The sequence below is a fragment of the Rhodnius prolixus genome, unplaced genomic scaffold, assembly GCF_049639745.1.
Source record: "Rhodnius prolixus isolate KJV_2025 unplaced genomic scaffold, Rpr scaffold_1, whole genome shotgun sequence".
NCBI lineage: Eukaryota > Metazoa > Arthropoda > Insecta > Hemiptera > Reduviidae > Rhodnius > Rhodnius prolixus.
In genome coordinates, this window is record NW_027411581.1 from 46,316,996 (window position 1) to 46,329,609 (window position 12,614).

General features: G+C 31.8%; 1 protein-coding gene across 4 annotated transcripts; it reads right to left on the minus strand.

The window, feature by feature from the left end:
• Positions 1-258: 258 nt before the first annotated feature.
• Positions 259-10,925, minus strand: LOC141461045 (galactokinase-like). 4 transcript variants are annotated; one of them, XM_074141694.1, is made up of 9 exons: positions 10,707-10,925; positions 8,927-9,158; positions 7,646-7,829; positions 7,409-7,541; positions 6,080-6,205; positions 5,513-5,694; positions 3,130-3,280; positions 2,565-2,685; positions 259-2,444 (listed from the first exon to the last, which is right to left on the minus strand). In XM_074141694.1, the coding sequence occupies exons 2-9, from the start codon at positions 9,098-9,100 to the stop codon at positions 2,097-2,099; spliced, it is 1,419 nt and encodes a 472-aa protein (XP_073997795.1). In that variant the 5' UTR covers positions 9,101-9,158; positions 10,707-10,925; the 3' UTR covers positions 259-2,096. The 4 variants fall into 4 exon arrangements, with proteins under 4 accessions (XP_073997795.1, XP_073997786.1, XP_073997804.1 ...); XM_074141685.1 differs by lacking the exon at positions 10,707-10,925 and adding an exon at positions 9,690-9,919; XM_074141703.1 differs by lacking the exon at positions 10,707-10,925 and adding an exon at positions 9,601-9,919.
• Between the last annotated feature and the right edge of the window lie 1,689 nt (positions 10,926-12,614).

Below are 12,614 nucleotides of genomic sequence, written 5' to 3' on the forward strand. Positions count from 1 at the left end.
GGTTAGATAATAAGCATTAATAAAAATGATACGAGAAAGAATTAGCTCAGCGGTTAGAGCACTTGAACCCCTCGAGAAGTTCGTTTTCGTGTCATGGGAACGTCCAAAGTATATTTATGGCGAAAATCTTCACGATTGCAATACTTCCTCCTGTTTATAAGTAAGAGTAAGAAATAAAATGAAATGCAGGTGATCGTGAGTCAGGTAACCAGTAATGTTTTGATGGGAATAAAAATAGTCAATTGGTTACGCTTGCCAATTCTTTTTTTTTTTTTTTTTTTAATGTAAGTTTTCTTTTTAAAAAAAATTCGGGGGATCAAACTTCTATGAGCTCCTTTTAGCTTCGGCCTTGAATTCACCCACATAAAATGTTCTAATTAGAGTACATTAAGGTATGTGTTAAATAGTTTCTAAATTCCTCAACAAGTACACAAGTATTCAAAATTGAACACAATAAAATCATATAAATTATGAGTGGTCTCAAAGCATACACAAATTGAAGGTAAACAAAAATCTCCTTAACAAAACTTACAGTTTAAAAAATTAAGCTTAAGGGTTGCTTAACGATAAAAGGGAAACAAATCAGCAAGTACCCAACATTTCATTCATATATCAGCTCGTAATTTCAGCCATATAGAAACGTACGAAAAAGCTATTCAAATTCTATAATTTCATTTAAGTAATTTTACTGCATTAAATTTTCATTAATATTGTTTAGAATTTCTTAGATGTCACAGATGTGTCGCTGTGATGGGAGGTAAAAACAAGCTTTTTTTTATTTTTATTTATTTATTTTTTTTTCAACTTTACGATTTCATTTCATTGTTTTCTATTGCATTGTTAAATTGAATGTTCATAGATTTCATCGACAATGTGCAACAAATAGCCCTAAATCCACCGGCTACAACGTTAACTGCTTTCTTCACGATATGTCAAATTGACGCGTTTGCGAAAACACTGCTGTATTCCGAAGTGCCTACGTATTACACATGGAATACGAGTAGATAATATTTGAACGAGGCAAACGAGAAGAGCGAGTCGACGGACAACTGGCATATATAAAGAAACTACGCTAGGCAGACTGTACACCGAGCATCCCAATCAAGATGAATGCTTCTTTCTTCGCATGCTGTTGGTAAATGTGCTCGATCCAATGTTTTATTGGAAAACGACCGACACTGGGATGTATGCATTAATGCATGTCATATCCAAATCAAATTTGTTCATTGTTTACTAAATCATATTGACCGTCTACACTCTCTCTTTCATCTCCACCAAAGTTATGGGAGAAATGTAAATCGCTGAAGATATTTTTCGTCGAATACGAAAGAAAAATTCAAATATGAACATGGATTTCTACAACGAAGCGTTGATATTGATCGAAGATTTGTGCGTAGAAGTCGCGAACAAAGTTCTCAATCAATTGGGATGACATCGCCAAATCGTTTTGCTGACTGAGTTACAGCAACGCGTGGCCGATGCAGCTAGTGATAAATTTTATAATAACTAGAATAATTAGGCTGATTTGAGCTGGGAATAGGGGAGTAAAAAGTTTTTATTATTGCCTAGAGGTTTTGGACACCCTGGAAGAACGTCTACTTTGTTTTTCTAGCTCCTTTTCGCATAGGCGGACCGAAACAATAACTCTTTGTTCTTCTACAAACATTTAGTAAAGAGATTTTTGCTTTGTCCGATTTTGATCATAACCTTATTGTCGCTCTCTTAGTCGACAACTAAGCGAAATATCAAATTTGAACATTCTGCGGTTTTTCATTTTTGACACACACTTCAATTTGTAGTAACAACTTTTCGTATTCAGGTTACTTCAAAGAGGATATTTCCAGAGAAAAATCAAAATAGAAGTCTACAGGATTACATTTTTTACATTTTTCAGAAAAAGTAATAATCACGAATTATAAATATTTGCATAAATAAGAACGAAATGAGCAAATGTATTACAGAGATTAAGATCGCCAAACGGAGCAAACATATTCCAGATGATTGTGTAAAAATTAATAAGTACCAAGAGAAAGCATAGAATCAATTACGTTCATCCCGGAACTAAGAGACTAATTTTCCCAAAATATTTATTGAACTTAACAATGAACATTTTTATATTCGCTTTTCAAGTTCATATTTTTTTCTTTTTTTTTATGTTTACGTTTTTTATGGCTGAGATTCTTCTTAGTACTGCTGAAGTTGGCGAGTGTTTCATCGCTCAAGTACATGCTGATAAATCGCTGGGAAGGTTTTCCTACAACGCGTTCCTGTTTCAATTTGAAGGCACTCGCAGGATATATATTTTTGTCGAGCAAATAATTTCTCATTTCAAATGAAATCGCTTTTAAAGAACCTGAAGATTTTACAACTAAAAATTGACATTCACCACCGCAATAATTAGTGTCTATCAATTCCTTGAATTCTTCAAGGTGTTCACGATCCACCTAGTAAAATTATAACAAATTAATTAATAAAAAAAATTAATACACTTGAAAGATTACGGTAAATGTTTATGCAGCAAATTATAATATATTAAAATGAGAACTATTAAAATAGTTACGAACCAAAGTAAGAGTGCAGCCTCCAAAACCTACGCCGGTAAGTTTTGATCCATACACTCCTGGGCACGCCATTGCAATATTTACTAGCTCATCTATTTCTTTGCAACTCACTTCAAAGTTTTCTCTATGTCAAAATAATAATAATAAAAATATTTTCGTCTGGTTAATATGGTTGATTTTATCCGTAATATCACGCCGTTATTTTACAAAATTAGTGTTTGTAATGGGGTAGCTTAAGAAACAATTAGGACAATATAACAAAAACAATAAGCAACAATAAAAATGCGTTCTAGGACGGATAAAAGCGACGTAATATATTTTCGGTAATTTATAAGCATCAGTTGTACTCTTTAATTGCTAACTTTGAACTAATACATTTTCTTTCTCATATATGATAAGGCATTTTTTTAGCCGAAGTTTTATTTGTCTAAACCTCAACGCCTTAAAATAAAATTGCTCAGAGGCTTAAACAATTTGATCAAAATATTAGTACCTAATTATATTAATTATAAATGTGTAGTTTAATCAACTACCCATTAAAAGCAAAGAAACAAATTGAAATCAATACTTTAGGGAATAGTGGCTCTGCAGCATTAGGAGGCCAAAAGCTCTATAATCTCCTCTCTTTAACGCTCGAGCGGCATCGTACATTCTTAATTCTTCTTCCATAATATGAGTGGCTCTTTTGAATAATGTTTCGTTTATTAAACCTTTCTTCGCTTAAAAAACAAAAGAACATTACTTTCTTGACAGTCGTATCCAAATATATTTTTTAAGAAATCATAAATATTACCTCTAACCAAACTAAAATTATTTAAAAATAAATGAGCTCAAATTTTAGAAATGCGCGGACCCTGCACATGCTAATAGTGCCCTGTTAGCAAATAAAACAGCCAAATCTACCTTCTCAAGTGAGGTTAGAAATTCTAAGCAGTTTTGACTGGCTGTTAAGACGCTTAATCTAGGGAATGTGAGGTCAGCCGTGGTTTCAGATAATTCTTAGCCTTCACAATTTCATAGCTATTTTAGTCAATCAAACCCTCCTGTGAGTTAAAATATTTTAGTAATAACTTGTGGAACCTACTGTTAGACAGTGAAATTACCCTGCAGGAATTGCAATTATCTATTTCAAACTGTTGAATCAATAAATCGCCAGGAAACAACGGTCTGCCTTACGAGATTCCTAAAAAATCTGACTCCGCAGTGGGAACATTATTTGGTGAACATCTTTAATATGATTGTAAACACTTAGAAAATTCTATCTAGGTGTACATTAGCCTGCAAAGGGAAATGGAAGGCGCGTAATATTTTAAAATGAAAAGGAGTTAGACTTCAGGAAAATTCGAAAATATTTTAAGCATTAGTAAATGTTCATCCAGGGAAGCAAAAACTCATTCAATCATTTGAGTCGGTTATGGCCTCATCAGCACACTGCGCCTCTAAGATTGTCTTAATATAAGGAAGTTAAAGGTTACAAATTGCACTTAAAACATTTAATTTGATCTCACTGAAATATTTGAGGAAATGTTAGGAAAAATTTGAAACAAGTACTTAAACAAAAATACATATATTGTAGTTTGTACTTACACCAAATTACAATTTCACACATAACTGCACGGTTGAAAAAGATAAGAATGTGAATAAGCCTTAACAATCCTTTGAACCCACAAACAGATAATCCTTATATCGGAATCTGGAAGTAATCAATACAACCAGGTATCTTATAAATAAACTTCCCTTATTTGTTAGACTTGGTTTCAAAATTTTCTATTGTATCCTATTTGAAACTAAGCAAATTAACCCTCGATTATAAAAATAGCACTTGTTTCAAATATTTCCGAACATTTTCTCAAATATTTCAGTGAGATCAGAAGTAAATGTTTAAAGTGCAATTTGTAACCTTTGACTTCCTTATTTTAAGGCAATCTACTTTAAAAATTGACTACTGGTCCATCTAAAAGAGTTTTCAATGAATTAAACAACTTGATAACTAACACTGTTGAGTGCTCGTGAGCACGTTTTCTTGTAAAACAAACGTAATTTCGCATACGAAGATAAAAGGAATCCTGGAAAATGATATACCGTTTGAAAGCCCATTTATATAAAGTGCCAGCACATACGAGTAGTAGGTCTGATAATAATCACATAAGGGCCTAATGAGTTTTCTTAAAAATTTAGATTACTTTTATTTTTCCAGCATCCGGAGGAAGATTGAGGCTGTTTGGAGAATAACTTATGCTTCGAAATGGTGTCAATTTTTAGAAAATTTATCTGTCTTTCTAACCGTGTCATCAGAATTGAATTCGGACTAAAACTTTCTGAGTAATAACACTTTTTTTGCAAAAAAGTATTGATTTTAGAAAAAAAAAAATAAAGTGACGTCACTCAAGAACAGTGAAAAATTTGAAATTGGCCAATACGTCTTTGAAGCTCACTTCAGATGTACTTCACAGCAGGCCTATGGACAATACTTACTGGTTCACCCTGTATAAAAATTAGAAATTTCAGTGTACTGTAATTTTGTTTTATTTTGCATAACTATATTGTTTTATTATTAATATTATTATCATTACTCTCATTTTGTTATTACTTTGCCAGTGCACCTCGTTGAAATTATTTCTGCACTGTTTCACAGTTCTTCAGAACATGTTCAATTAACTTTTCAGAAACGCTGTCATACAATGTTGGCCCATCCAAGTAATCTTCATTCGCCAAAATAACAGGGGTTATTCTACTATCATATTGGTGTTAAAACTAAGGCCAACTATCCTTCAGCAAAACGTACCGATCAAAAAAAAATTTGTCAAGTACATTGAGGTATTAGGTAAAAGTGAATTTCCTTCTTTAGAAACAAGATTGACTTGCGCCAGAATTGGTGACCAATACAATTTTTAGCCATTCACCAAGGTCACAGTTTTGTTTATTGTTAGGCGAATTAAAATATAGATTACCACATAATAAAGAAGAAGTAGCTTCTCCAAGCGCCTTCACCCCTAAAATATAAGCCACTTTATTACATTCTTCTATTCTCTCCTTAAATTTTTCCATTATATTTTCTCTCTCTATGGAAGAATATGTAATTACGAAAACTGCAGGCCATTTTTGTATAGGAATGTACGAAGCTATCAGTGTTCTGTTAAATGAAATTCACATCCTACATTATAAAACTAGTTAAAAAAATAAATATTACGATTGATGTAAATAACTAGAACAATATTGTTTTTTGCTTGTTTTTTAAAAACCATTAAAGTAACTTTTGACACTTTCATTTTATGGAAAACGGTTAATTCAACTTTGCTAAGTAACTAAGTGTTACTACCAGATTAGTGCTAAAAAATTTATTGTTAAAAAAATAAGGAGCGAAAATGTTTCTAAATAATTCCTAACTTATAAATTGTTTTCCCATTCATGATACAATAACTGAGGAAAAAGTAGTTTGTGCGGTCTATTTCACTGACTTTACTTTTAAAATTCATTTTAACACAAATGTATTTAGTATCTCACAACACAGAACTCACCTGCAATCCGTCAATAGGGCGTATCCTTTTTCAGCACAAAAAGCAGTCAACTGTTGAGCGTAACCACAAACTGAATTTAATCCGCAAGCTTCAATATCAAAGCACATTTTTACCTTTGGCCGTAGTCTTAAAAAAGAAACAAAAACAAATTAATTTAAACAATAAAATTTTTCGAGAAATCTGCCTTATTTATTTCTAAGACTAAATTATTTTCAAGGTTGAGAATATTATCTAAGACAGGCGATAAACTAATGAATGTGCATTTATCAAAATGCAATTTGTTATTATACATTTCGGATGAATTCAATTTCAAAGTAAAGATTGAATAAACTTAAACATAAACTATTATAAGAGAACTGAATCTTCATTCAAAATTGGTTGTAGACCAATAATGATGCGTTAAATTTTGATTCTCAGGTTAGATGGGAAGGATTTCTATGTAAGATGCCATTAGAAAGACAGATTCCAATGCATTTTAATCAGATTATTAAACAATATTATTTAGATAGCGAGAGATATCTGTAAAAGAAAATATTCACGAATAAAGAGACACCACGGCTACAACCTATCTAGATAAAATAAGCGAGCTACACTTATGCTTGAAAAAATAAAACTATCAATGTGTTTTTCAGTTAAGTCAATAACTATTGGAGGAAGAAAAGTTAAGAATATATACTGTGATATAGGGATCATGCTCATATGATAGAAAAATTAAATTTTTTATTTAACAGAAAATGGAATAACGTAAATATATTTAAAAATACGAGTAGTAAATAAACTAAAAAAAAAGTAATTGTTTTTAGATCAGACCAAATATGAGTAGTTATAGGTAAATCATTTTGCAGATGAAGCAATTCAAATAATTGAATAGAAATTCTCTGAAACATCTGAAATGATAGAATAAATGATAGATTTTTTTTTTGTTTCTGTTAATTTAGTCAAATCACTGCAACTGATGTACTGGTAAACGGGTGTGTAAATTCAACATGCTCTCTCTGGAACTTCGTTGTGGATGTAACCATATTTGTAAAGAAGTGAAAGAACCAGTGAAGGGGAGAGAGCGTCTTGCGATGATGTTAGGCGTCAAAAAGTGTTTCATTCTAATTCATAAAATTCATAGAAATGCTAATTAAAATATTTAAGATTGCTGCACGTGTTATGAAAGTTATTGATGTCGGAAAATAGAATGAGTTTGCACATGATTGAAAGCTCATGCTCTCAATGATCGATGAAGGGCCTTTGGATGCCATTTGATAGCTGCTAAACTATCACGACCTTCTCTTCATCAGAGTATCTCAACAAGCATTTTATTTAATAAACAGAAACTACCTGAGATAATTTTTATCTATTAATGCTTCAATAGCTGTAAACAATGCAGTCGTCATGGCAGTGCTACTTCCAAATCCTTTTCCGACGGGAATGCACGATACGAACGATATGTTAATTCCTTCTTCCAATTTATCTAAAATAACATTTCAATTATCTTATTATTATACCTTTTTTTCTCTTGGCAAGTGAAGAAGTTTTTTATTAAATGCTTAAAAGGTGATAAAAAAAAAATTGAACCTTTAAAAGCACAAAGCGTCCAAAGAGACATTTTGACCCATTTAGGTGCATCTTTTATGCAATCTTCAAAACCTTTCAATGGAAATCGTTCTACTAATTTCTTCCCACAAGTTCCATCACTTGCAATATTGATCACTTTGCGGTTATTAAAACCTACTGTGGCCAGTAACGTCATCGGCATACTCTAAACAATGAGAAAAATAACTTGTTCAATTTGCTTAACAAGAAGTTTATACCTTAGTATAATTAATTAAATCTTTTCAACAGCAATATCACATTATGTGCTGCCAGATGTCAACAATTTCTTTGAACTGTTTGTATTATTAATGTTATTATTATCATTGTTGTTTTTGTAAATTGGATTATTGATCCGTTTTTTATTTAAAATAATTTTGAGTTGAGTAAATGACTGCCTGCTTTCTAAGATAATTGCACGAGTTGCATTGTCTTACTGATAACAACGACTGAGCTAATTATCTATTTAAAATTATCGAAGAAAAATTATTGAGCGAATTAATTGGGTATACTCAAGTGATAGTATAAAGAGTTGGGGCAAAGGTAGTTTAGAATTTGGGAGTTGTAAACAAGTATAAATATTGGCTGAAGTGCCCTTCATAATTCACTAATTCTCACTTAAATGTTGAACTTTTCCAGCAACAAAAATGAACTCTAGAAAATCATCGAATTTAAGAGATTTGTAACTCAATATTTACACACTCTTGCATATTTAAAGAGTCAAAGTTTTATTTCAAAGTGAATTAGAAGAAAAAAAAATTAAAAACAGCAATTATGACGAGTAAAGTTGCCGTCTTATTGAGGTAAATAATAATGTGGCGTTAAAATCATTTAGCGCGGGAAAACTTAAACTTTCCACCAAGACCGTGGCGATGAAGGAGATTACAAATCCGAAATTGATTTTGTTTCTTCTGTGGGCCATAATTGACATCAATTTACTGTCGTTTGTGGATACGATGGAGTAGAGAAAGCCACACACTTTTCTCTTTGCAAGTGAACGCCTTTTGTTTCTTGATTTAGTAGAGTGTGATCAGTGACCTGTTATTCTACAGTAAGATTTTGGTAAGTTCTTCTGCCATTATCTATTAAACATCACAATTAACATTCGTCGGTCAAGTAAAAGAAACTGATATCGTAGAGTAAGGGCGTATAATAAGAGTATTAGCAACAGTGGTGCGTTTAGTTAGTGTGTACTAATGTTAATATTTTCTGAGAGTAAAAAATTATAGTAAAACTTTTATTGATCAAGAAAAGCAATTTACTTACCATTGTCATAGCAAAACTACGATTATAGTCTGAATGTTCACCAAATATGTAAGTACTGGCTGGACTGTACACACAGATGTGGGGCGCGATGTTGTCATCACTATAGAGGAACGAGTAGAAATCAATTGCATAATGCAACATATCTTCTAATGGTACTGATTTCATCATAGACATTTTGTCTCCCTTATTTCAAATTTTTCTTCTCACAATTAATATTTCATCAAAATTGAAACTATTAAAAATAAGAACCTTGCGTTAAGTTTATTAAAACCATTCCTGTTATTAAAATAAAATTAATTCTAATGATATTCTGTATAAAAACTTCTCTTGACTCTTTTGAGCATTTATCACTAATATTAGTATTCCGGGGCGCTAATGACCGCGAAGTCGATGCGCCAAAAAAAAAAAAAAAAAAATTAGTATTACGAGTCAGAAAAATGGTGAATAAAGTTTGTACATATTATTTTATTTGTATATAGTTCTGAGAATGTTCTATTATATTATTTATCAGACTTTAAAACCTACACTTTATCACACTTTAGATGGGTGGTTATTAAATCAGACGTTCCCTACCTTAACTGCTAAGAATTTTTGGAATATGAGAAATGACAATAATGTGTTCTGATGATGTGTTACTATGGAATAACTATTCCAGCAAGCTATGAGATAAATACCCTTTAATCATTTCTAGAATCTCTTTGGAAATTAAAAATCTAGTCCACGAGCAAGGATATTAAATAATGGCTAGGCAACTAATAGTTACTGAATCGTCGAAGAAGAACATTTTTTTGATAGTTCCCAATCACTTGTAGAAATTGAAGCCAATCATTGTTACGAATGTTGGACTGATTGAAGTCAAATAATAGCAGATAATTTCCCGTTTAGTTCACTGGTGTCAACAAGGTTTGCTGTTACTTTTCTTTTTTTTAAATTGAAATTTTAATAACATTATAAATAAATTTTAAATATAAATATATTTGTGAACATGTGTGTATAATTTCCTTGGATAGCTTTTTCAGTATCGTGGAAACTACTTTCATGTATGTTGATTAATAAATTTTTTATACAGTAAAAACTGTTAAATGTGTAAAAAGTTTATCTACTGTAATGAGTGCAGTGCAATGAAAATTAAAACATATGATAGATAACATATCAACACAGAGTGAGAAATAGATTTATACAGCCAGGTAGATGATGCCATTCTGACTTCTATACTTTTCGTCCGCATTTATAACATTGCTATGGAATTAAAAAAAAATAAAAATAAACCGGAAATCAAAACTATAATTGTAAAGGAATAATCTGAAATATAAAAATGAAATTTTAAGGCTGAATAAAGAAAATAAGCTGTTAAAGCAATAGCAGGCTAATCTATGAACAATTTAGCCATAACCAAACATTCTTTCTCAGAATAAGATTCATAAATAAATCATCGAAATTATAAATGTCGGATGTAACTCTCTTAATACTTTATATTCGGATTAAAAAATGCTAAGTACGTCTCTCTAATAATGAAAATTTTGAGACAAAGTGTAGAAGGGATTTTTATTTTAAGAGGTATCAACATTAATTTAAGCATGCAAAAACAGAACAATACTTCTATAAACAGCGACGTCGTCTAGCTTTTCAGGACAATTGCTAAATTTAATTTCTTAAATTGTCGCAAGGTTAAGTTGGTTTTGTGTGTGGGCACATTTCAGATATTTGGACAATGAGTTCTTATTTAATTGGTGTCTTTGTGATGTCCCGGTTGTCAAAAAATTAAATATGCGTTACTTACATTAGATTGAGTGACTGTTCGTTTCAATAGAGTGGTGCACAGTACAAATAGACATTTCTGAACGTGTTAAAATGTAGTTTTTTTTTGTTTTTTTTTTCTAATTAATTAAACAGGTGCCTAATACTGTGTGCTGAATGTGCAATCAAAGCACACATTAGCCAATATATATAAACCATACAGGGTTAGATTTGTGTAAATGTAGTCTCATAGCTACTTCGACATTAAAAATATGTTTTTAGAACCAATGCCCTCTAAATTGCTTTTTAATTTCAATAATTTGGGCGACTGTGTGGTAAAAAAAATAAATTATTAGCAGCAGGCCATAAATATGACATTAAATGAAACATTAGAATTAAATGGGATTACATCTTTAAAAAAAGATCTGGAATTCTTATAGAACTCCAGCTATTTTAAAGATTTCAGCTGGTGTGCTTTGGAAAACTGGAGAACCCTTCAGGAAATAAGGAGTCCCACTCATAACATTTTCTTCAATATCGAAATTTCTGCGATTAATCCATATTAAAATAATTAAGTATACGATTCATACATTGCACTGAAAGGAACAATCGATCTCAAACATTATCAAAAATAAGTTGTAGAAGGGAAATATTTCAATGAGAATAAGAAAAAGTTTAAAGATAGTCGTTTGAGCTTCATTCGTGAAAATTGCAAAAAATAGAAGTAAAAAGTTTATTTACTTCAGTGACATGACATTTGAATTGACTTTGACCAAATCTTATTACAAGTTTCCCTGAGCAACGCTTGATAAGATCAGGATGTTGCGTTAAATTAGCATCTGCGTTAAAATGAGGATTTGATGGTGATGGGAGAGGAAATCTTAAATTCCTATTTCTATTAGAGCGAACGATAGACACATTGAAAGAACTTGATCCGATAAGTAGTTACACTTATAGGTTCCAGGGCACCGGGTGACAAAGATGATCAGTAAGGCATTCTACCAAAAATCTCCAGCACAATACACCTTTTAATCCCTATAATTTGGTAGGAACTCCATTAAAAACTCAAGGAATAAGATCTTAACGAACAGAGTTTTGAAACCTTTTGAATGAAGAGTTAAACAAACACTATTTATCCTGCCAGAAAATAGCTAGAATCTCCCGATGAAGAAGAGATTAAAAATGCCATCATGAAGAAAATGGTAACTCTGAAACCTTTAAATTTGGTAGTATGCATTAAGAGATTTTCCTGAACATTTGGGCCAGATAAGAAATGCCTGGCAACTGATGGAATAAACAAAACTTAGAGATAAGCTCCATGACTTTTAAAAAAAGTGGCAGTGATAACTCATTTTGATGGCATGATGCAACTCTTTCAGATGCTATTGGGAACTATGTCAGAAAGCAGGGTGCCTTCTTGTTGGAGCAATTGTTCCAAACCAAAAGAGTAAAGAGGCTTGGCATATGGTAGATGAATGGCTCGCAGAAAGAATCCAGAAACCTAACTGAAATTGGACAAACTTTTAAAGATTGCAGCCCTGAACATAGAAAAATGGAGGACAAGATTCATTATAAGTGCCTAAAGACAAACTACGAAATTTCTCCCAAAAAAATGGCATCTAAGTGAGACTAATTAAAGAGTGATGAGTCATGCTTGTAAACTATAACTACAAGCCAAGCTGGGGATTTTTTAGCACATTGCCGGTCTCCATTACAAACACTTTGAGGACAGTGAGCTGTGGGAAGCTCCGAACAAGAGAAAATCTACAGCAATTTGAGTGGTTTTGATTTAGTTTTCCTCCACCTCATATTGTTAGAAGAGATTTCTACAGTGTTTGATTGACTTTCCACCGAAGAAAAAGAAAGATCAGTATTGTACTGCGAAAGATACCTCAATTTCTTAGCAAAGGATCATAGGTGTGTATCTTATGGCTAGAATAATCACACTGAA